Below are 22,294 nucleotides of genomic sequence, written 5' to 3' on the forward strand. Positions count from 1 at the left end.
AAACTGTTTTCACCTACAGCCACCGGGGGGCAGCACTAAACACACAAATCCACCAGCGTGTTTTCGTTATTCTCAGTGATGGGAAGAGGGAGGTTTCTTGCGTGTAGAGCACCAGTGAGTCTTCAAACAGCAAAAAATCAAATGAACTTGGCTTTGGAAGGCATTGGGGGACTTTTCAGAGGGGATTGCTTGAGATTTAGAAGAAGGCTTTAGTCCTCTCTGAGAGGTGCCTGGGGGGGGGGGGCAGGTGGAAGGAGGCCTGGGTTCTGACCTGACTCTGCCAACTGCCTGCTGGCTGTGCCTCTGTTTTCTCCATCTGAACTGTGAGCTCCCCTCCACCCCAGCGGCTCATTTATGGAGTATGGCTCTTCCTTCCGGGCTGTGGTGGCCAGAGCCTGGCCTGACCGTGTTCAGTACCTCAGAGCATAGAGAGGGCCTTAGAAGTATGGTGACTAACATAATATAATAAAAAAAATTAAAATAAAAAAAAAGAAAGAAAGATTAAAAACAAAAATGAAGAAGTCTCCCCGCCTTGTAAATGCCGACATGCTCCTGCCCTACCCCAAGAACTTGGCTGGGGCCAAAGACCACATCAACACCTCCACCTCCCTGGAATTCAGTCTCAGCTGTAGCCTCTGGCTTTGCTTTAAATTTGGAAGCTGAAGTCACAGCAATCCGAGCCCTGTTTCTACTTGTATGTGGGGCATTGGCTCACCGGCATTTGCTGAGCTCCTCCTAGATGCCAGGCCCTGGGCTGAGAGCTGGCCGCTGGGGCCATGGCTGGGGCTGGCAGACACAGGATCCTGGGCTTGGAGCCGGGTGAGGGGTGATAATGCTTGCAGCCCATTCTCAGACCGCAGTGGAAGGGCAGAAAAGTGGGTGGGAGGGGCAGGTGAATCTCTGGGTACCCCTCCTCCCCTCCCTGCCCCACAGAACTAGAGGGGCATTGAAGTAGGAACCCAGTTAAGTGAGTAGAGCCAAGAAAGGGCCCAGTTGTCCCCTAGGCCAATGTGCCTGATGCCATGCCATGACTGGGGACAGGGACTTGTGTGTTTGGCTTTGGGGTATTGGCCCACCCAGGTGGCCTCCAACCCCTCTCTCTTCCCAGATCCGTTGTATGCTCAATATCTGGGGTGTGATTCTCTACCTACGGCTCCCCTGGATTACAGCCCAGGCGGGCATTGGTGAGTGTCATCTCTGGGGGGGAACGGGGAGGGTGTGTCTGAGACCTGATGCTCCCAGGCCTCAGTCCTGAATTGGGCTGCAGAAACCACAGGCTCCTGCAGTGACAGAGGTCAGGGAAGTGTGGCAGAGGAGTCTGGACATGGCGTCATCAGGCCTGAGGACTCTCCCTGGCTCTCTTTGCCCTCAGTAGGTCACTTAGCCACTTGGAGTCAATCTCTACTGCACAGCACCCAGGTTAGGAACCTGTGCTCTGGACAGACACCAAGGTTTAGAAGCTAGCTCTGATGCTGTGTGACCATGGACAAGTTTCTTAACCTCTCTGAGCCTCGTTTTCCTCATCAGTAAAATGGGGGTGATAACTGTTCCTACCTCCCAGACCTATTGCGGGGTTTCTATGATGTATGTAAAGCAGCACAGGATTTGGCACCCAAAGGTGTTCATCGAGTGGTGACTATTTTTTATTATTAAAGGAGGGTGCCTTCCCTTCCAGACCTAATGATCCTTTATATAGTGGCTCATCAGCTTCCTGGCTGTTCAGGAGATACCGGGAGGGGGACAGAGACCCATTGTGCAGATGAGAAAACCAAGGCTCAGAGCAGGGAGGTGACTTAGCTGGCATGGTGAACCAGTCAGCTGACTCAGGTTCCCCACGTTCCATCTCACCCGGGAAATGCCCTGGCTGAGTTTTATGGTGATCACATCCCCGCCCTCCTCCACAGTCCTGACCTGGATCATCATCCTGCTGTCGGTCACCGTGACCTCCATCACTGGCCTCTCCATCTCGGCCATCTCCACCAACGGCAAGGTCAAGTCAGGTGGGCCCCACCCCACCCCAAGGGCCCTCCCCTTTCCTGTTGCTCCCCCAGTCTTCACCCTGGGAATGGGCCTCTGAACCACTCCCCACCCACCCCATCCCCACCAAAATGGGGGCACCCCAGGCTGCACCCTCCAGGTGAAGGCGTTGGGTCTCCCATAGGTGGCCTCAGTTATCCCCTGTGCTGTGGGCCCCGGGGGTCCTATGGTGACCCTCCCCCAACCTCAGCTTCTGCCTGCCCCAAGCCCCCCCCCCCCCCCCCCCCGCCAGCTGACTCCTCTGGTTTCACGGCTCCTGGCTCTGTCCTCAATAGGTGGCACCTACTTCCTCATCTCCCGGAGTCTTGGCCCAGAGCTGGGGGGCTCCATCGGCCTCATTTTTGCTTTTGCCAACGCTGTGGGTGTGGCCATGCACACTGTGGGCTTCGCAGAGACCGTGCGGGACCTGCTCCAGGTGAAGCCAGAGGGAGCCCGGGGAGCCTACCTCACTCTCCCCCAGCCCGTCTGGGACAGGCCTTCCTGCCCCCTGCCCTGTTTTACCCGTCAGGGACCACGGCCACAGTCTGACCACTGTGGGTGACTGTGATGATCTCCGCAAATAGAGACCATTCCCAGAAGTCCCCTTCGGGGGTGTGTGTTGCCTTCAGGGCTGAACCGTCCAGGCCGACACAGCAGCCTCTGTGGGGCTCTGTTGGCCGGGAAGGGGGTTGTGTTTCTGTTTTGCTCTGGGGGGGCACCCCTACCTGAAGTGAATCAAGGTGGAGGAGTCTGGAGGGGCGGGGTGTTCAGAGGGCAGCCTGCAGCCTGGCCTGTCCCCCTCCCCAGGAGTACGGCACACCCATCGTGGACCCCGTCAATGACATCCGCATCATCGGCGTGGTCACCGTAACTGTGCTGCTGGCCATCTCCCTGGCTGGCATGGAGTGGGAGTCCAAGGTGAGGAGGGGAGGTTGGGAGCGGTCAGGTGGAGAAGCGGGAGTTGTGAGGCCTGGGCCCCGGGCCTGGTTCTGCCTCTTTTCGGCGTAGTAGCTAGGCTTCGGCTCTGCTGCTGTGACAGACAGACCCTAAAGAACAGGGCCTCGAGCAAGAGTCGTGTGTTTCTCTCTCCTGTAACAGTCCAGCTGTGTGCGGCTCCTGAGCTCAGGCACCCAGACTATTTCCGACCAATGGCCTCTCCGTCCCTGGGCATGGCCTTCATGCGCCTGCCCCACGGCGGCCACCGTCCAGTCGGCAGGGAGGGGAGAGGGTGAAAAGGGGGGAATTGCCCTTCCTTTTCCTTTTCGGGCACTGCCCAGAAGTTGCACCTATCCCTCTGCGTACATCCCATCAGCCCGAACTTGGTCTCGTGGCCCCACCTAAGCCAAAGGCAGGGCAGGGAGACGTGTCCTCACGTGAACCCGTATCCAGCCAAAATTCAGAGGCTTAGCACCGTGGAAGGAGGGCAGAAGAAATATGGGACGTTATGGCAGCAGACTTGGCAGATCTGGCCTCCGCCCCCCACCCCTGCCTCTCCTCTCTCCCCCCTCACTCTGACCTGCGGCTCTGCCGGCCTCCTTCCTTGGTGTTTTTGAATGTCCCCAGCTTGAGCCCCTGATCATTCTGCAGCTCACTCCTCCTCCTCCTTTAGGACCCTTGAAGACACCTATGTAGACCACTCTGCTAACGTAGCCCCCACACAGTCCCCATCACACCTTCCTTCTTACTCTAGAGTCATGTTCCATATTTATCAGGAAGACAGGAGCCTTGCTATATTGCCAGCTCCTAGAACGGGGCCTGCAACATAATGGGTGGAGGAGGAATGAATGAATGAATGAATGAATGAATGAATGAATGAATGAGGGAGGGAGGGAGGGACCCTGGGCAGGTTCTGTCCTGCTGGGGCTCCCTGAGCAGGCAGGGCCAGGCCATCTGACCTCTAGGGTCCTTTACCCCCAGGCCCAGGTGCTCTTCTTCCTCGTCATCATGGTCTCCTTTGCCAACTACTTGGTAGGGACGCTGATCCCCCCATCTGAGGACAAGGCCTCCAAAGGCTTCTTCAGCTACCGGGGTACGTGCAGGTTGGGGCCCCTGCCCGTGGCTCTGGGGACAGGTACAGTCTGCCCACCAGTCTGGCCCATTCTGTGGGCACCAGGAGGATGGGACCCCCCAACTCCCAGGACTGGAAGCTGCCAGAGAAGAGGAGTCTTCTGGGTGGCCCTGATTCAGGCTTTGGTCTTCCAGCGGACATTTTTGTCCAGAACTTGGTGCCCGACTGGCGGGGTGTGGACGGCACCTTCTTCGGGATGTTCTCCATCTTCTTCCCCTCAGCCACAGGCATCTTGGCAGGGGCCAACATCTCCGGGGACCTCAAGGTAAGCAGGACACCCGTCCTCCTGCCTCCTGGCCCTGTCCTACCAGGATCTCCCACTGGGCACTGAACTTCGCACTGAGACAGCAGGGCTAGAGCTTCTAAAATCCAGTCCAGTCTAACTCAGCTGAATCGCAGCTAATCCAAACCAACTCCGTTCATCCCACTCAATTCTGAGTTGTTGACTGACACCAGCTCTGCTCTAGGCCCTAAAGTGGGCGGGTCTCCTCCCTAGTTTCCCGGGACTCTCAGCCTAAGGGGGAAGACTGAGCCAGCTTGACCTTCCAAAGCTCAGACTGGTTCATGCACGTCTTTGCTGGACTGGCATCCTCCCAGGGCTCTCCACTGTCTTGGTGCGGGCCATCTCCTCTGCGCAAAGTTCGAGGTTCCGGCCCAAAGTTGCCATTCCCGTGTTCCCTGCCTCAGCCCTGAAGATCTGCTGCTTTCCCTGTGTTGCCTGTCCCTGTTCCTCCTCCGTGTCTTTGTCTCTGCTGTGCTCTCTCCCTGGGGTGTCCAACCCTTGTTTCTTTACCCTGAGAAGTTCTGTTCCTCTCTCAATAACACCTCCATCCTTAAATCTCTCCCAGCCCTCTGTCAGAGTCATGGCTCCCCTAGCCTAATGATGTCAGGCCATTTATGTGCCTCTTCCCCTTCCAGTTCTCTTTATCTGGAGAACTGAGGCCTACCTCTATGTCCCTGTTCCCAGCTAAGAGTCAGACACATACTAGGTGCTCAGTACATGTTTGTTGAGTGAATAATGGTGAAATGTATTGATGAGGTTTAGAGCAGAAGTACAAAGTGCTATAAACTGGGGAAGAAGGAGAGTCAGATGTCGGCAGGGGCTCCAGCAAAACTTCTGGGTGGAGGTGGGCCCAGAGTGGGGCTTTGAAAGCTGAGGGGGCTAGTGGTGTCTTTGCTGGGGCAGGATCAAGGAGATAGATGGGGTGCAAGTGGAGTGAACAGTGAGAACCTGGCTCGGTGCTGGCAACCCCTCCCCCTCAGCCTCCGGTCCCACCTAAAATGTGCTCCTTGATGCATTTTCTTAAATGAATGAAGAATGGTGCCTTGGAGACAGTCTCCACCTGGCCTGGCTCTAACTGGGGTGCCCAGGTGGTGCACAGCATGGCCTGGAAATCAAAGAGTGGTCGTGTTTGCCCAGCTTGTCTCCCTTCTCTGGGAGCGGCCAGCAGAGGCCTGGTCTGCCTGTCTTCCCTGAGGTCCCTGCAGAGGTCAATCTTGTGCTCAGACAGCCCAGTTCCCCGGCCAGCCCTGTTACAGATCATCATAGCCTAACGATTTGTCCAGACGCTTCGTTCTGCCTCTCCGGTTATCAACCAGCACGGTGTGCAGGCGTCAGGCTAGGCAGCTGTCCCAGAGCTGGGGGGTGGGGAGTAGGGGTGCGCCTTCGCTCTGTCCTGAATGCCCTCAAGCCCTCAAGGGGCTCTTCCCTCCTGGATGCAGCTCTCTGTCCATTCTGTGAGACAGTGTGGCCTCAGCAGAAGAGCAGCTCCCACTCGTGGAGACTTTATGCAAGTCCCTTAAACCCTCTCTGGGCTTCAGCTTTGCCACCTCTAAAATGGGACCAATAGTACCCCCTCCCGCTTCGCAGAGCAGGGAATAAGGATTCCATGTGCTAATTTATGAGAAGTGCTTCGAACAGTGCTCGGCACGGAGGAAGTACGAAGGGCTGGTTGTCAAGGTCATGGTCATCTTTCCCATGTGGCTGCAGGGGGCCTCATTCTTTACAAACATGATCCTTGGTGGTGGGCAGCCACGAGGGCTCATCAGTCCCATGTCAGAGAGGAGCAAAGCAAGCTCCGAGAGGGCTGGGGGTTGCCCAGGGCCACACACCCACATGTGGCAGAGAGCTGGAATGCAAGTTTCTAGAACAAAGGGGCCTCAACTTCATCATAAACTTATCACTCAATGAATTTTTCTGAGCACCTGCTTTATGCCCGTGTCTTGTGGGATAGCCATAAACAAAACACGAAGACACAAATTCCTGCCCTCCTGCAGCTGACATTCTGGTGAGAAAGGGAGACAATCAACCACTAAGTCAGTCGGGGATGACGTTCCCCAACCCCTTAGTGCTTGCAGAGCAGTCTCATGACTGTCACCCTGTACAATGGCCAAGGAAAGCTCTACTAGCTTAATTTTCTGATGGGGAGGCTGAGGCTCAGAGACAAGGGACTTCTAGTGACTGATGTGGGGTCTGTGCCGTGCCTGGTGCGGTCCCAGCACGCGTCCCTGAGCACGACACCGCCCCCACCCCTAACTGCTCACATTTATGGGTGCTTGCTGTGTGCTACGATGATTCTCATCTCACAGATTGGGGTTGGCGGCATCACTGAGGCTCAGAGAGGTGAAGGGGCTTGTCCCAGCTCACACAGCTGGGAGGAGATGCGGGAAAGTGGACCCAGATGTGTCTGACTTATGAGACAGGTGCAGAGATTTCAGGCCAAGATGTAGGGGCCTGATGGAGGCCTGGTGTAGCCGTGTCCCGGGGCCACTAGAACAAATGACCACAAACACTGTGGCTTAAAACAACAGACATTTATTCTTGGCACAGTTCTGGAAGCCAAAGTCCAAAGGTGACACAAAGTTGTCAAAGGCCATGCTCCCTCTAACGGCTCTCAGGGAGAATCCCTCCTCTCCTCTCCCAGCTTCTGGCAGCTCGGACAATCCTTAGCATCCCTGCCCTGGAGCTGCGTCTCTGCAGTCTCCGGCACTGTCTTCCCATGGCTTTCCTCCCCCTGTGTGTCCTCGCCGCTTCTTACAGGAACGCTCGTCACTGGATTTAAGGCCCGCCTCACTGGGCAGGACCTCTTCTTAACCAATTACATTTTGCAAAGACCCTATTTCCAAATAAGGTCATATTCTGAGGTTCTGGGTGAACACGAATTTTGGGGGACACCATCCAACTCACTAGAGGTGGGATGGGAAGTTGAGCCAGTCTGCTGGCCTAGGGACCAGGGACTCTGTGTGCTTGACCTCATTGAGCCATCCTGGCGCCCGAAGCAGGGCTGGCAGGGCCCCCACAGCAGAGACCTCAGCGGACCTGGAAGCTGAAGAGCCCTGGCACCTCTGCTTCCACTTTGCTCTGCCCTACCCGCCCCCCGCCCCGCTTCAGAGCCACCCCAGTCGTCCCCTCCGTCAGGAGGCCTTCTGTGATTCCTGCAGGGTTGCTCTCCCTCCCCCAACCTTGATCTCCAGCACACTTCAGTCTGCCCTATGACAGGCACCATCTGCCCCGTGTCGGCAGGATCCTGCCTGGACCTCCTTTCCTGTGGCCCAGGGTCCTCCAGGGTGGGGGCCGGGGCTTGGTCATCACTGAGCGACCGTGGGTTCCAACTCAGCTCCCCAGTGTCTGAGGCAGAGAACTGGGTCGTTGCCAGCCTTGTTTGGACCTGCCTGTAACCCTGAACAGCGTCATGGTCCCTTCAAGCTCTGCCATTTGTGGTTCTACCGCCAGCTGTGCACAATGGCCCAGGAAAAGCTGGGGAGGTGCACGAGCTTGCTTCCCAATGCCCATGTGGCCTGCGCCTCGGGTTGGGGTCTACGCCTGCGGGGGACCCTGCTATCAAAATCCCAGCCTGCGTTACTCAGCTGGGACCGGCCCCCCGACCTGAGGCTGTGGACCTTGGTGTGGTGGGAAGGGGCTGCTCCCGGCTCGGCCACCTGGGCCCTCTGCACAGCTTCCTGGCCTCAGTTTCCCCACCAGCTGGGTGGGGACACCCTGGCCACCTTACAGGAAGTTATGTATGAGGAAGGGTCTGGAAGAGTGGAATACGTGATATGTACGTGTGAAAATTTGCTATTTCTGCTAGGAAACTGCCAGCAGGGAGTTTTTCCTCAGAGGGGAGAGCGTTGGGGCCTGTCTGTATGTTCATTGCTGCAGAAGCACCCAGACCAGTTGGTGCGTAGTTAACACGCGGCCTGCTCGTCCTGTGAGCTAGACCCTGGTCTCGGAGCTCCATGTGCACTAATTCACGTAGCCAGCGTCCCTGGGAGGCTGGAGGGGCTGAGACATAAAAGCACATGCCCACCCCCCAGCCGGTCATGTGGGAGTGAGCGCAGCCAGGCTGACTCCAGAGCCCCACTTCAGTGCCCCATAGCCTGCGGGGACCAGTGTTTTCAGGAACCAGGCCTGGAGCTGGCTGGAGCTTCTCCCCGTGCCTCAGGCTCCCAGGGCCTGCGTGTGTTCTCAGCCCCATGATCGTGCTTGTACCCCATCCTGCTCTGCAGGTGGCAATCACCAGGGTCCTTCCTCCCTGGGCCCCAGGGAAGGGGGCTCTGGGAGGGGCTGGGTTAGGGGTCACTGGCCCAGCCCTGGCCTCAGATAACGGCAGGGTCTGGAAGGAGGCCCAGAGGCTGCCTGATGCCCTCCCTCCCTTTCTCCCCACTCCCCCAGGACCCTGCTGTAGCCATTCCGAAGGGAACACTCATGGCCATTTTCTGGACCACTGTCTCCTACCTGGCCGTCTCGGCCACCATCGGTGAGTAGCCGCTCCGGACCATCGGAAGGGTCTCAGAGTGCTTGGCTCTCCAACAGGAGACATGGCCACCTCAGGAAGTGGAGCCTCAAACCTTATCTGGGGGGACAGGTGGTAGTGACCAGAACATCTTTATGGGAGGGGCTAGTTTGTGGTGGGGATGGGGGTGGTCAGACCAGGCTCTTCGGGTCCCTTCAAACTTGAAGTGACAGACGCACAGGTGGGAAAATGCTAGAGCACATGTTATACTCTGACCCGGCGACTAATAATAATAACAATAATGGGGATGGTGGTGGTTGAAGATGATACTAGCCACTGACTCAACCATAGGCCCAGCTGTTTACGTGCCTCATCACATTTAATCAGGGCACTGCCTTTCCCACCATTTTATAGAGGAGAAACCAGGGCTCAGAAAGGTTAAGTGACCTGCCCAAGGTCACACAGCCACTGAGTGGTGGAGCCAGGCTTTGAACACAGGCCTGGGCTGTTGACACTTGCCTCTCACTGAGGTCCTCACAGGTGCTCCCATTAACCACCTTGTGAGGTAAGCTGTTCACAGATGCCCAAGGGACGTGGCCCAGGTCACAGCCAGTCTGGCGTCTGCTTCAAGGGGGATAGGGGACCTTAACAGGTCACTTCAGATTGCTGGGCCTCCGTAGAATGGCAACGACAACAAAAGCAGTAGTGGTGCTTGCTTTCCAGGGTCGTTTAACGTCCTTAGCACAGTGCCTGGCACAGCGTGAGTGCTTCTGCATTTAGCTATTTGTATTGCCATTATTATTGTTATTATTATTAATTGTGGTTACGTGCTAAAGGGGGAGCTGGCCCCTCAGCAGCAGCTCGCCCTCTGCCGAAGTGGCCAGTCTCCGGGGGTGGGAGGAGAGGAGGAAGGAGGGCAGGGAGGGAGGGAGGCCTCCCCAAGCCCTGCTCCCTCATCAGGTTCCTGCGTGGTTCGCGATGCTTCCGGGGTCCTGAATGACACGGTGACCCCCGGCTCGGGCGCCTGCGAGGGGCTGGCCTGCGGCTATGGCTGGAACTTCACCGAGTGCGCCCACCAGCACAGCTGCCACTATGGCCTCATCAACTACTACCAGGTACATGTGGCCTCTGCCTGGAAGTCTGCCCCAGACCGAGGCTGGAACAGGCTGGGACATACACGGTTTGAGGGGCTGGGTCCCAGGCTTGGGGGAAAGAGGTTCAGGCTCAGGTGGGGGCCTCTGGGCCCAGCCCTGGCCTCGGCAGTCACTGGGATCCCCAGGTAAGGGGTGTGGACTCAGAGGCCTCAGGACCTAGCCCCAGCCTGCAGTGGGGACTGGGGTGCCCTGGGCGGGGGCTCCGGGCATGAGGGACTCCACCACGAGGGGCCTGGACCCTGTGTCCCTGCAGACCATGAGCATGGTGTCTGGCTTTGCACCCCTGATCACGGCTGGCATCTTTGGGGCCACCCTCTCCTCCGCCCTGGCCTGCCTCGTCTCTGCTGCCAAAGTCTTCCAGGTGAGGCTGTGGAACAGGGGGCGGGAGAGTCCAGGAGGCCTAGGTGCAAGGGTCCCTGGGTGACTGCTACCAAGGTCTGGGGGTATCACGGGACAGGGACAGTCTAGACTGAAGGGAAAAGGGGGTTAGTGTGCAAACCCATGCAGGAAGCAGCCCCCTTCCGGTTGTAGGCTTTGAAGAGCGCCTGCATTTCCCACCGAGTCTCCCCTGCGCAGCCTGGAGCCCTGTCTGCAATTCTGCCGACCCCGTTTAACCCAACACAGGGTCGACACCCTGGGGGCGGGGGGGGGCGGGGGGCTGTAGGGCAGGGGAGGGGAGCAGGAGCCCAGCCTAGGGCGAGCACGTCTTCCTGTGCCCACAGTGCCTGTGTGAGGACCAGCTGTACCCACTGATCGGCTTCTTCGGGAAGGGCTATGGCAAGAACAAGGAGCCGGTGCGCGGCTATCTGCTGGCCTACGCCATCGCCGTGGCCTTCATCATCATCGGTGAGAGGCTGCCAGGGCGCAGGGGCTTGGGAGGGTTCTTCGTGCTGCTCACCTTGGTGCCCAGTGCCCAGGCAGGCCTGGTAGGGCATGGGCACTCGGTGACTGAGCCTTGAGTGAGTGAGGCTGGCATGTGGTCCCTGCACCCCCCTCTGCCTCCAGACACCTGGCTCCCACACCACACGAGCCTGGCAGGTGGACCATTCTATTTTGTTAGAAGGGACCCTACCTGGTCTTGCTGATTCTGCCTTCCTGTGCCCTGGCAAGTTGCTCCCTCCACCCCCCAGCCCCCAGGTCTGAATTAGTCCCCAGAACAACTCTGGGGTACAGGACAGCTCTTGGGAGCTGACATAGACAGCTGTATCAATATCCCTGCAGGTGTATAAACTAGACAACCTCGTTTCTCAGACCTTGAGCTGCCAAACCCCTCGAACTTCACGGTAGATGATGCCCCAGGAGAAAGCTCCCAGTTAACCAGTTAGTTAGATTGGCTTTCTATCCTGGCTTTGCCACATGCCAGCTGGACAAATCATTTTACCTTCCTGCGCCTCGGTTTCTTCGTCCGCAGAATGGGAGCAATAGTGCCTAGCAGGTGCGTCCCAGGGGGGCAGGAAGAGACTTGTGTGTACACACACGTGCACACACACACACACACACGCACATTGCATTCATACACGCACACATTCCCCAGTGCTTCCTGATTTACCTGGCCAACAAGACAGAACTTGCTAGGAGAAAGGTGGCCACACCAAGCAAGGAGAGTGGCTACGCTATGCAGGAGCAGGGCGGGGGCTGGCTGCTGGTGGTCCCACGGTCCTGCCACAGCTGAATCCCTGCTCTTCATGCCGCCATCACCAATCGTGAGACTTACCCTACCAGTCTACTTTCTTCCACTCAATGGAGCCTTTCCAGACACTGGGAACTCCTGGATTCTGAACAAGATGAAGAGACAGCGGGGCCACCCCCAGGGGATGAAAACCTCTAGTCAGGCCTGGTGTTCCCCAGACGCATCCCTGCTTCCTGCTCGTCCTGCAGTCCACCCCCAGCTCAGATTTTGGGTCCTTTGATCTGAGTGGATCTGACCGCACCTCAGACTGAGAGCCATAATCTGGGATGCTCTGGGGTGGGGTTCTTGTGCAATTCAAGGGATCATGCACAGAAGTTCTGACACCTGAGATGTGCTTGTCTTCTTGGGGGATTGCCCCCGAAGCAGGCCTGTGAAACAAGGATACGCATGCAGAAGTTTGTCTGGGGGTGCCAGGGGCAGGGTCAGCCAACTGAGACAGGGAAGGGAGGGACCCAGTTCTTGAGTCAGTTTCCACTGTGGGTGGAACTTGCATGTCCTATGGTCTCAGGGTTTCAGATAACAAATGACATGGGTCTTGGGTCACACTGTAAAATATATTTCTTACTGTCATTCGTGACTACAAAAAAAGTGTGACGGCCACTGTCCTTGGTTCTCCCATAATATCTCCCACTGCTCTCCATCCCCTTAAGAGCTGGCCTTTTACAGTAAACAAAACATTGACCCTTTGTTTCACAAAACAATGGACCCATTTCACAGATGAGAAGGTTGAGATGCACTGAGCCTCTGGGGCCTGTCCGGAATCCCCCAATGGTGAGGGAGGGTGCCAGGCGGTTCCCTGGCAGGTTGCCCAAGAAACTGTCCTCTTTCTCCCTCGGGTCCCTGAAGCTGAACTCAACACCATTGCCCCCATCATCTCCAACTTCTTCCTGTGCTCCTACGCCCTCATCAACTTCAGCTGTTTCCACGCCTCCATCACCAACTCACCCGGTAAGTAGCCCCCTCACCCCTCTGTGGGAGGAGGCACGCGTGGCAGGGCAGGGCAGGGGTGGGGGAGGGGAAGGCACGCATGTAGGTGGGCACACCAAGGTCACCTCTCAAATCAAAACCAATTCAAGGGACCATTCAAGTCATAATAATAACAGCAGCTCTCATTTCTCGAGCACTTAAACAATACACTGAACATGGATTCATACACTGTTTATAGGGTGCAGAGATTTCTCTAGTGCCTTCCTCCACCAAATTTACAGGCGTCAGGAATCTGCCCAAAGTCCCAGGTTGTTGCAGGTTGCACTTTGCACGACTCCAGGGGGGCCGCTCGTATACGTCATCGATTTGTATGTTTATTCTGAAAAATTTCTGGCAGATGGCAGTACAGTATCCTGAGAAAGCCTCATTCTGATTATCCCCAAATCGCCAGTGGGCTGGTTGCCAGGTCTGGGGACCATGGTGCCCCATAGCTGTGCCATGGGGCAGCTGTCACTGGTGGCAGCCCTGGCATGGCCCTGTGGTGTGGAGCCAGGCAGCGTCACGTCCTTCCCTGCCCTCTCACCCCCTTGGCTCCGTGCAAGACACTGGAGCCGGTGCTGTTGCTGACATATGGCCATATTTGGCCGGAGCTGGACACCTCCTTGGGATAGCCTGTCAGTGTGGCCAAGTGCCAGCCAAGGCAGGCGTGTGGTCCCCCCCAGAGCCTCCCGCCCAGCCCCAGGAGACGCGGGGTGGGGAGCAGGTGGGCACAGCCTGGGACCCTGGCTCTGGGCACGGCTGGCTTTGCCACCCCGGCCCCTGCCCAGCAGCGCTGGCCCAGGAGGAAGCTCCAGAGTGTGCCCACCGACCTGGGTCCTCCGCCCAGGGTGGAGACCCTCATTCCGATACTACAGCAAGTGGGCGGCGCTCTTTGGGGCGGTCATCTCCGTGGTCATCATGTTCCTTCTCACCTGGTGGGCAGCCCTCATCGCCATCGGCGTCGTCCTCTTCCTCCTGCTCTACGTGATCTACAAGAAGCCAGGTGTGTGGTCTCAGGTTGCCCAGGGGCTCGGGCTCCCCAACTCCCCCTGAGGGCGCTGAGCCGGCCATCCTGCCCTTCAGCTCAGCTAGAGAGCCTGCCTCAGGCTCTGTGCTCTCACGGGCCCTGCTCTGACCCTCCAGCCTGGTCCCTTCCCGTGGGGTGAGGAGCCTATGGGAACGCGCCCACTCAGAGCCTACACCTCTACTTCTGGACTGTCCTCCCCACCCGTGGCACCCAGGACCCAGGAATTGCCTGCCCACGACCATCCTCTTGAAGTGGCTGGGGCGCACATTTAGGCCTGAGGGGTGGCCAGGGGCCAGCTGATCGAGGGACAGGTAGACACAATATGATGTCTATATGCACACGATCAAGGACCCCAGGGGACAGTGATCTGGGGACAGGACACTGAACTCCAGGAAAGCTTAGAATTCTAAATTTGAACCTGGCTTTCCAGGTTATTGTCAAGGGAGGTAAATATTTTGTAGAGTTTAATACTTTGTGGGTTATTTTTTAAGATTTGTTTATTTATCAGAGAGAGAGCGCACAGCAGGGGGAGTGGCAGGCAGAGAGAGAAGCAGGCTCCCTGCAGACCAAGGAGCCCAGTGTGGGACTCAATCCCAGGACTCTGGGATCATGACCTGAGCCGAAGGCAGACACTTAACCGACTGAGCCAGCCAGGTGCTCCTAGCGTTTAATGCTTTGGAGTGTAACTTTTAAATATGCAGCCATATGATATGGGCAAGCATTAGGAAGAGATCTGCAGTCTCTCCGCCCACCAGGCAGCCCAGCTCCCATGGTGCTTGATTCCTAAAGAAGGTCAACATTCCCTCCCTCGGCACGGCTGCTTTCTCCCGGGATTTCTAATCTTGTGCTCACCCCCACGCTCAGAGGTGAACTGGGGCTCCTCGGTACAGGCCGGCTCCTACAACCTGGCCCTGAGCTACTCGGTGGGCCTCAACGAGGTGGAGGACCACATCAAGAACTACCGGTGAGCGCAGCCCTGTCCCTGCTCTGGGAGGCTCCAGGCCACCTGTCACCTGCCCCCGCAGACCCGGGGTGGGCGCAGCCCAGGCTCAGAGAGGGAACAGAGGTGGAGAGTACCGCCCCGCGGTGAGGGGCCTGGGTTGACATTGCTCAGTGGGGACCAAGCAAGTCTGGTGACCTCTCTGTACCTGAGTTTTCACAGCAGAATATGTTCTTCGAGACGCAAAGGGCTATCCAAGGACAATCTGGTGTTGTAGTGCCCGTCACAGTCACCCGTGAGGCCGACCGTGGCGAACCTCTCCTAAATGAGGAGAGTCGTGTGTCCGGGCCTCCTTCCCAGCAGATGGTGCTGCTAAAAGTCAGCCATATGTATTTGTGTTGCCTTGCTGCTCTAAAGTGCCTTACGCCATCTTACTGCAGCCCTCTGGGGTCTATGACATTACTAACTCCAGTCCTGATGAGAACGCGGATGCACAGAGAGATTAAGTAACTGGCCCCAGGTCACACAGCGGGTGAGTGACCAATTCTGTCTGGCTCCAAGTGAGTCTGGCAGTGGCCCCTGACCACAACCTTTGGCTGCCTCTTCATCCAGAGGCTGAGTCACCCAGCCACCCACCCACGTGGCACAGAGATCTTGTAAGTAATGTGCCTCCCCACCCCCAGCCTTTATTCTCCCCAGCACCTGCATTTTGCCCCCGGATACCCCGGGCTCTGTCCAGATGGCTCATGCCCTTTTCCCTTCCCCTCCTCAGTCCCCAGTGCCTAGTGCTTACGGGGCCCCCCAACTTCCGCCCAGCCCTGGTGGACTTTGTGGGCACCTTCACCCGGAACCTCAGCCTGATGGTCTGTGGCCACGTGCTCATTGTGAGTGGCCCCTCTAGGTGGGGTGGGGCTTTGCCTTTGGAGGAGGCCCTGGGTGTGAAGTCCATCCTCGGAAGGGGGGCCAGAGAGTGTGGGAAGGAGTGGGGGGCGGAGGGGCCATGGAGCAAGCAGAGCCCACCAGACCGTGCTGTGGGCCTGGTTCTCTCCCCTCCCCTGTCCCCATCACTGGTTTCTCCCCACTGCCCTGCCTCTAGCCTGTTCCCTCCATCTTCCTTTCCCCGCCCTCCTCCCTCTCCCCTCCTCCTCCTCCTTCCCTCCCCTAACTTCATAGGGGGAGAAAGGGCATCTCTGGGTGTGGCTGAGCCCATGGGGCAGCCTCCAGGGGGAAGAGGGGCTGAAACTCATTCGGGCCAGAGGGTGAAGGCAGCTCCTGATGTCACCTGCTCCCACCACCCACAGGGACCCCGAAAACAGAGGATGCCTGAGCTCCGGCTCATCGCCAATGGGCACACCAAGTGGCTGAACAAGAGGAAGATCAAGGCCTTCTACTCGGATGTCATTGCCGAGGACCTCCGCAGTGGTGTCCAGATTCTCATGCAGGTGCCACGGATTTGGGGCTTTCCCATAGGACTTAGTACTGGTGTGACAACCTGGAAGGCGGGATGTCCCGAGGGGCTAGTCGAAGCTCCTTTGGTGCAACGGGAGTGCCTGCCTTTCTTGTCTCTCCAGATATGCTGACTCAGGGCCCTTTCTCACGGTGCCCAAGGGCCTCCGGGGAACCCCAGTTGGAAGCCTGTGAGGCCTTTGTAATCTTGAGCAACTCTTGTTTTTCTTTTTTCTTTTTTTTTTTTAATATAATTTACAGACAGCAAAGGGAAAAATATTCAGTGTTTAGTCTGATAAATATTTATGTATGCAGATACACCCAATGGTGTGAAGCCACCACTCAGATCAAGTTCTAGAATGTTCCACCAGGCAATTCATTTTCCTGCTCAGTTTTCCCAGCTGTAAAATGGGATGCGTAGATACAAAAACAGTTGTTAATCCTGAGCCAGCCTATCAGAGTCCTTTCTAATAATTCTAAATATTTCTCATTTTTAAAAAAGAACATATGGGGTCTTCTTTGGGGAGGGTACAAAAATATTTTGATAGTAGATAGAAGTGATGATTGTGCAACATTGTGACAATACTAAATTCTACTGAATGATAGGCTTTAAAAATGGTTAATTTTGGGTTGTGTGAATTTCACTTCAAAAAATTTTTCAACGTTTTTAAACACTAAAAAAATAAGTATAAAAGAACGTAGGGGTAAGATGGCCTGGGGATACTCTAAGCCTGGCATCCAAATTCAAGTCCCTCGTGATGAGAAATCACTTGCTAGAGAAGCAGGAAGTGGGATAATCCAGAGCTGATGGGACAGCCGGGTCCTTGTAGCTTCTGACTGTAGCGTCACCTCTCTCCTGGGTGTGTCCAGGCGGGCAGGACCCTGACTGGCAGGATGTGATTCCTGAGCCCTCGACACATGGGCTGAGCGAGCCCCACCCTAGTCCCAGAACAAAGCCCCTGTGGGGCATGAGGCCCGGCCCCCCTCACCCCCACACCCTTTGCAGGCCGCGGGTCTCGGGAGAATGAAGCCCAACATTCTGGTGGTCGGGTTCAAGAAGAACTGGCAGTCGGCCCACCCGGCCACGGTGGAAGACTACATCGGCATCCTGCAGTGAGTGAGGCCATGAGGGTGGCAGGCCTGCGGTCTGTTGATTTGGGCCTTTGGAGTTTGGAGTTTCCTGGGCCTCAGGAAGCAGGGGGGACACAGTGGATGTCATAAGAAGCTGGTTCAAAGCTGAGGAAGAGACAGACCCACTCACTGAGGGCTCGACACTCTGACCTCTGGGCCGTGGGCACCAAGATAAGCAGGGAACAGGCAGGGAACACAGAGAAGGAGACCAGGCAAGGGACAGTAGGGAGCAGTGGGGACTGTGGCAAGCTGCCGTGAGCAGCGGCTACTTGGCTCCAGCCAGTTGTGCCCAGGCAGAAATGTGGACCCAGGGTTGCCAACTTCTGGTTTCTCAGAGAAGCCGAAAAGGTGGGTTTTAGGTGAAAACCTCGTGCCCGCCTGTGGACTATAGAAGACCTGCAGAGAGCCGGCTCTCATGCTGTGAGGGGGTGCCACTGAGCAAGAAGCGAAACCAGGCCCCCGGGGGCGGCAGGGTACGGAACGGGACCATGAGGATAAACCCCCTGGGGACGTCAGGCTGCACTCCAAACCCTTTCTCCTTCAGCTCCTCCTGTGCAACCTCCAGAAAGTGCCTGCCTGAGTTGCTTTTCTGTGCTGACGTGGAACAGAGAGGCAGTGTGTAGTAGCGTTTAAAGAACAAAGGCTGGGGCGCCTGGGTGGCTCAGTCAGCTGAGCCTCCAACTCTTGATTTCGGCTCAGGTCGTGATCTCAGAGTCATGGGATCGAGCCCTGGGTTGGGGAGCTCAGCGGGGAGTCTGCTCGGGATTCTCTCTCACTCTCCCTCTCCCTCTGACCCTCCTGCCCTGCTCATGCATGCTCTCTCTCTCGCAATCTAAATTAATTAATTAATTAATTAATTAATAGAAGGAAAGAAGGAGAGAGAGAAAAGGGAGGGAGGGAGGAAGAAAGGAAGGAAGGTAGGTAGGTAGGTAGGTAAGTGAGTTTTGGGGACCTGGGACCTGCTTCCAGGTCTGCCGTGACCCAGCTGCCTGACTGTGAGCCGTGCATCTCAGCTGCCTCTGACAATGACAACAGGTAGTGGGTTATCTGTTCTCCAGCATCCCCCCAGCTCCAGTGCTCCAAGACCCCAAAATGCTGGGGCCTGAGAAGCGCCTGTCCCAGAGATGTGTAACTAAAGAACCCATGGGGGCAATGCTTAGCCCATCGGATCAAGCCCTACTGGGGGTCCCTGGGGCCCTCTGTCAGCTGGACAGAGAGTAGACTTCTGGGGTAGGAGTCTTCTAGACGTTCCCTTCAGACAAGCTGTTCCTGCCCTCCTGAGCAAGGCCATTCCTATGTGCACTGCCCTCAGGGTTCCATCTCAGCTCTTCGATTCTAAAGTCAGTTGGCCATTTCCTTAGTGTGGATCATGGGCAAGTTGCTCCCTGAAACTCAAGTTTTGCTTCTGTAAAATAGGGTTAAGAATTCCCATGCCCACCTCTGTTGGCAGGCTTGTGCAGATTATCCAAATGTATTAGGAGGACAGGGCCTGCCTTGAAGACTGGCCTGACTTGGTTTCCCCCTGAGTACAGGGTCCGTAGCACCCCTGGTGCCACAGAACGTAGAGCTAGAGGGGACCTGGGGGGACTCTCCGGCTCTGCTTGCATGTCACATGGGTGGGGAGACTGAGGCCCCAAGAGAAAGAAGGGTATGGTGGGAGGCAGGTGAGAGGCCAACTGTAGACATCTGGTCTCCTGGGGGCTGGGCGCTGTGGGCTGGGACCAAGAGGACCCTGACCCCACCTCTTCTCTTTCCAGCGATGCTTTTGACTTCAACTATGGTGTGTGTGTCATGAGGATGCGTGAGGGGCTCAACGTCTCAGAGGTGATGCAGGCACACAGTGAGTACATGCCCCACCTGCTTGGCGCCCCTGTCAAAAACCTGAACAGCATCCCAGAAAGTTCTAGAATGATTTTTTTTAAGTGGTGGAGGGAAGAGAGGGGGACATTAGTAAGGAATAAAAGCTTAAAAAGTTAGCTTTTGTTGGCCCCTTACAGTTCCTCAGGTTTCCAAATGAAAACACTGGCCACGTTCGAGGTCACACTTCCAGCCGGGGGCAGAACCAAGACTGGACCTCAGAGTTCCCCAACCACTATCAGGGTTTTTGTAACCAGATGGGATAAAGAGGATCTAATAGAGAGGAAGATGGAAAAGAGGGGAGAAAGGAGAATGTGCACAGAAAGACACCGGAACATGAAAATACAGAGAAAGCACAGAGCCTGCACGTTTTGGTCCCCGACACCCTCTCTGGGGCACCGAGGAGGGCTGTGTTTTAATTTTTGTCACACAGGAATCCGTAGACTCAGCGTTAGTCACATGTGAAGGCCTGAAAGGAATCATAGATAGAGTAGAAAACAAAAGGGGGCCGTCCCGGGGGGCGGGGACTGAGAAGTGCGGAGGCCACATTTCTGGCAGATGGGCCTGGGTCGTGTCACCCTGGGCAGACAGCGCGCCTGGCACACAGCAGCTGTCGAGTGCATATTGACACAACCGGTCCTCACAGAGCCGCAGCCATGCTCCTGACGGATGCCGTGCTCCGTGCTAGGGGTACAGCGGGGAACAAAACAAAGTCAGCCTGGGAAGCTGGTGTTCCCACAGGAAAGGCAGGGGACCCATTAGTCATTGCAGACAGTGACACGTGGTCAGAAAGGCCCCTCCGACGAGGGGGACTTTTGCTGAGAAGCAGGGGGCTGCAAGTGCTCCTGGCTCAGGGGACGCCTGGCTGAGCCCTGATGCAGGGGCAGGAGGAAGCCGGTGGGGGTGGGGGGCTCTGGGGTGCCCAGGGCCGGGTCCAGGGGGAAGCAGAGGCCAGATCAGGGGAAGGTGAGGAGCCAGGACTGTCTTCCTAATGTAAGGGGTAGCCTGGGAGAGGAGGAAGCCAGAAGTGCCCCGGTTTGAGGAGAGCCTGGGAACAGAGCTGCCCCCTCTCTTGCAGTTAACCCGGTGTTTGATCCAGTGTTTGACCCAGCGGAGGACAGCAAAGAAGCCAGCACCCGCGGGGCCAGGCCGTCTGTCTCAGGCGCACGTCAGTCCGCACCCCACTCAGAGGCTCAGGGCACTCTCGCCTGGGGGGCAGCGACTGGCGGGCCATGAGGGAACCCGGTCACGGGCAGGAGGTGCCCAAGACCCTTGGGATCGGGTCACTGGGGCCCGGGGCAGGTGGGCTTGGGCAGTATTCCACATTGCAGCCCTCATTGGGAATTCAGTGTCCTGGCATTGTGGGAACCCACCCAGCTGGCTCTGGGGGCCGTGTGAGACCCCTCCAGGGGCCCCTGGCCACGCTCAGAGGTGACAGGCAGGGAGGAGAGGAGTAGGCTTTTCCTTCAGTCCTTTCCCACTGATGCTCTGGGAGGCAAGGGAACAAGGGCAGGGTGTGTCCCAGGACTGCACGTCCGGGACCCCTGCTCCTGGTCTACGTGGCTGAGAATTGGGTCTCAGGTCTCGCTGTCCGAAGAGCCATGGGTGGTGCTCTGGGCCAGTCCCTACCATGCACGCCCTCAGTGGGGTGCTTCTTGCTGCCACGTGCGTAGCCTGGGCGACAGCGAGCCCACCTCACGGGGTGGCTGGCTCCATTTTCAGACAGAGCAGGCATTTGAAGGTGCGCTGCTCTGAGGTGACCTGCCCCTCTGCTCCTGCAGTGGACCCCGAGGCCCTGGTGCAGGAGGAGCAAGCCAGCACCATCTTCCAGTCCGAGCAGGGCAGGAAGAGCATCGACATCTACTGGCTATTTGATGACGGAGGTCAGTACCCCCCTGGCCACCAGCTCTCCCCAGGGCCGCCTGCCCTCCATGGCCTGCCCTTCCTGGCCGCTCTGGACAGGGCCCCGGGAGGGACCGCAGAGCCCAGCAAAGGGGACTAGGGGCCTTTGGGCCCACCTCTGGACTTGGAGAAGCCTGGCTGGGCCCCTCTTCTTGGCTGTAAAATGGGGGACTTTATAGGAGGAGCTGAGGTCAGCATGGGATGGAACGTTCAGACGAGATGGGCATTAGGGGTCACAGGCACCTGCCATGAATGAGGGGAAGCTGTAGGAATGTTCTTCACTTCCCAAAAAATATGCCCTCTCTCATTTTTCTTAACACATGCCTCTTGGCTTTATTGTTGCACCCGATAGATCCCTACCTAGACAGAAGATGCTTTGGCTCCAGGAGCACGTAACCTATAGACTAAACACTTACTATACGCTTGGCACGAAGTACAGTCCCTAGGCAGGAACTGTTATGAGACCACTTCACAAAGAAGGAAACTGAGGCATAGAGCCGTGAAGTAATTGGTCAATTGGTCCAGGGTTATGTAATGGTAAGTGACAGCTGGCCTTCGGCTCATGTGGAGAGATGACAAGGAGGGATGAGGGTTCCCACCCACTGGCCAAATCTTTAATCTTCAAAAAAAGGGCCAGCAGTCAGATTTTCATATGAAAATCCCCCAATTATTCAATGCTAGCTCACAGATTTAAAAACATCATGCAGGCCACATGAACCCCAGCCCAGAGAGTCCCGTGCGCCCCTCAGTTTAGTCTAGCACCCCCGTTACACAGATGGGTACACTGAGGTCCACGGAGGGGAAGAGGCGTGCCAGTGGCAGATGGGGCAGGAACCCAGAGGGTGCTCTATCCTGAGAGCAGCTCCCCCTTGATTTACGGGGACCCTCCTTGCCAGGCCTCACCCTCCTCATCCCCTATCTTCTGGGCCGCAAGAAAAGATGGAGCGGATGCAGAATCCGTGTGTTCGTGGGGGGTCAGATCAACAGGATGGACCAGGAGAGAAAGGCGTAAGTGGGGAGCACGGGTGGGGGACTACGCAGGACCGGCACCGTCCCAGCTCTTCCCATGGGTGCCCCCTCTTGCTTTCCCCCGCCTGTGCCACCCCTCCGTCCCCCAGGTGGACTCAGCTCTCTCCAGGTCACGGCAGTGCTGCAGGAGCTCTGGGCAGGAGCAGGTTTCTGTCCATTTTGGAAGGTGTTTTGCTGTCCCACCCCCCCTCACATAAGATGCAGACGCCCTATTTCAGCCAGGACGAGGAGGAGTGTTATATTTCAAAGCCGCAAATCTGCTCAAGGAGAAACCTGTGTGAAGTAACGGATGGAGAAGGCCCTTCCTGCTGAGAAATGAGGCGGGACCGAGGATC

The 22,294-nt window shown here is 56.8% G+C and overlaps 1 protein-coding gene across 1 annotated transcript in view; it reads left to right on the forward strand.

Annotated features, from left to right (window-relative positions):
• The window catches only part of SLC12A3 (solute carrier family 12 member 3), a 43,809-nt gene that overhangs the window by 7,937 nt on the left and 13,578 nt on the right, over positions 1 to 22,294 (forward strand). Inside the window, exons 2-21 of the mRNA XM_057314170.1 lie at positions 1,109 to 1,184; positions 1,905 to 2,000; positions 2,313 to 2,452; positions 2,824 to 2,934; positions 3,934 to 4,045; positions 4,219 to 4,349; positions 8,757 to 8,841; positions 9,778 to 9,932; positions 10,225 to 10,332; positions 10,694 to 10,817; positions 12,508 to 12,609; positions 13,475 to 13,630; positions 14,519 to 14,618; positions 15,367 to 15,478; positions 15,896 to 16,036; positions 17,047 to 17,153; positions 18,929 to 19,011; positions 20,107 to 20,196; positions 20,810 to 20,911; positions 21,827 to 21,938. Coding sequence (XP_057170153.1) covers positions 1,109 to 1,184; positions 1,905 to 2,000; positions 2,313 to 2,452; positions 2,824 to 2,934; positions 3,934 to 4,045; positions 4,219 to 4,349; positions 8,757 to 8,841; positions 9,778 to 9,932; positions 10,225 to 10,332; positions 10,694 to 10,817; positions 12,508 to 12,609; positions 13,475 to 13,630; positions 14,519 to 14,618; positions 15,367 to 15,478; positions 15,896 to 16,036; positions 17,047 to 17,153; positions 18,929 to 19,011; positions 20,107 to 20,196; positions 20,810 to 20,911; positions 21,827 to 21,938 — 2,243 coding nt within the window. The remainder of the gene's footprint in view (positions 1 to 1,108; positions 1,185 to 1,904; positions 2,001 to 2,312; positions 2,453 to 2,823; positions 2,935 to 3,933; positions 4,046 to 4,218; positions 4,350 to 8,756; positions 8,842 to 9,777; positions 9,933 to 10,224; positions 10,333 to 10,693; positions 10,818 to 12,507; positions 12,610 to 13,474; positions 13,631 to 14,518; positions 14,619 to 15,366; positions 15,479 to 15,895; positions 16,037 to 17,046; positions 17,154 to 18,928; positions 19,012 to 20,106; positions 20,197 to 20,809; positions 20,912 to 21,826; positions 21,939 to 22,294) is intronic.

The sequence above is a fragment of the Ursus arctos genome, unplaced genomic scaffold, assembly GCF_023065955.2.
Source record: "Ursus arctos isolate Adak ecotype North America unplaced genomic scaffold, UrsArc2.0 scaffold_19, whole genome shotgun sequence".
NCBI classification, from domain to species: domain Eukaryota; kingdom Metazoa; phylum Chordata; class Mammalia; order Carnivora; family Ursidae; genus Ursus; species Ursus arctos.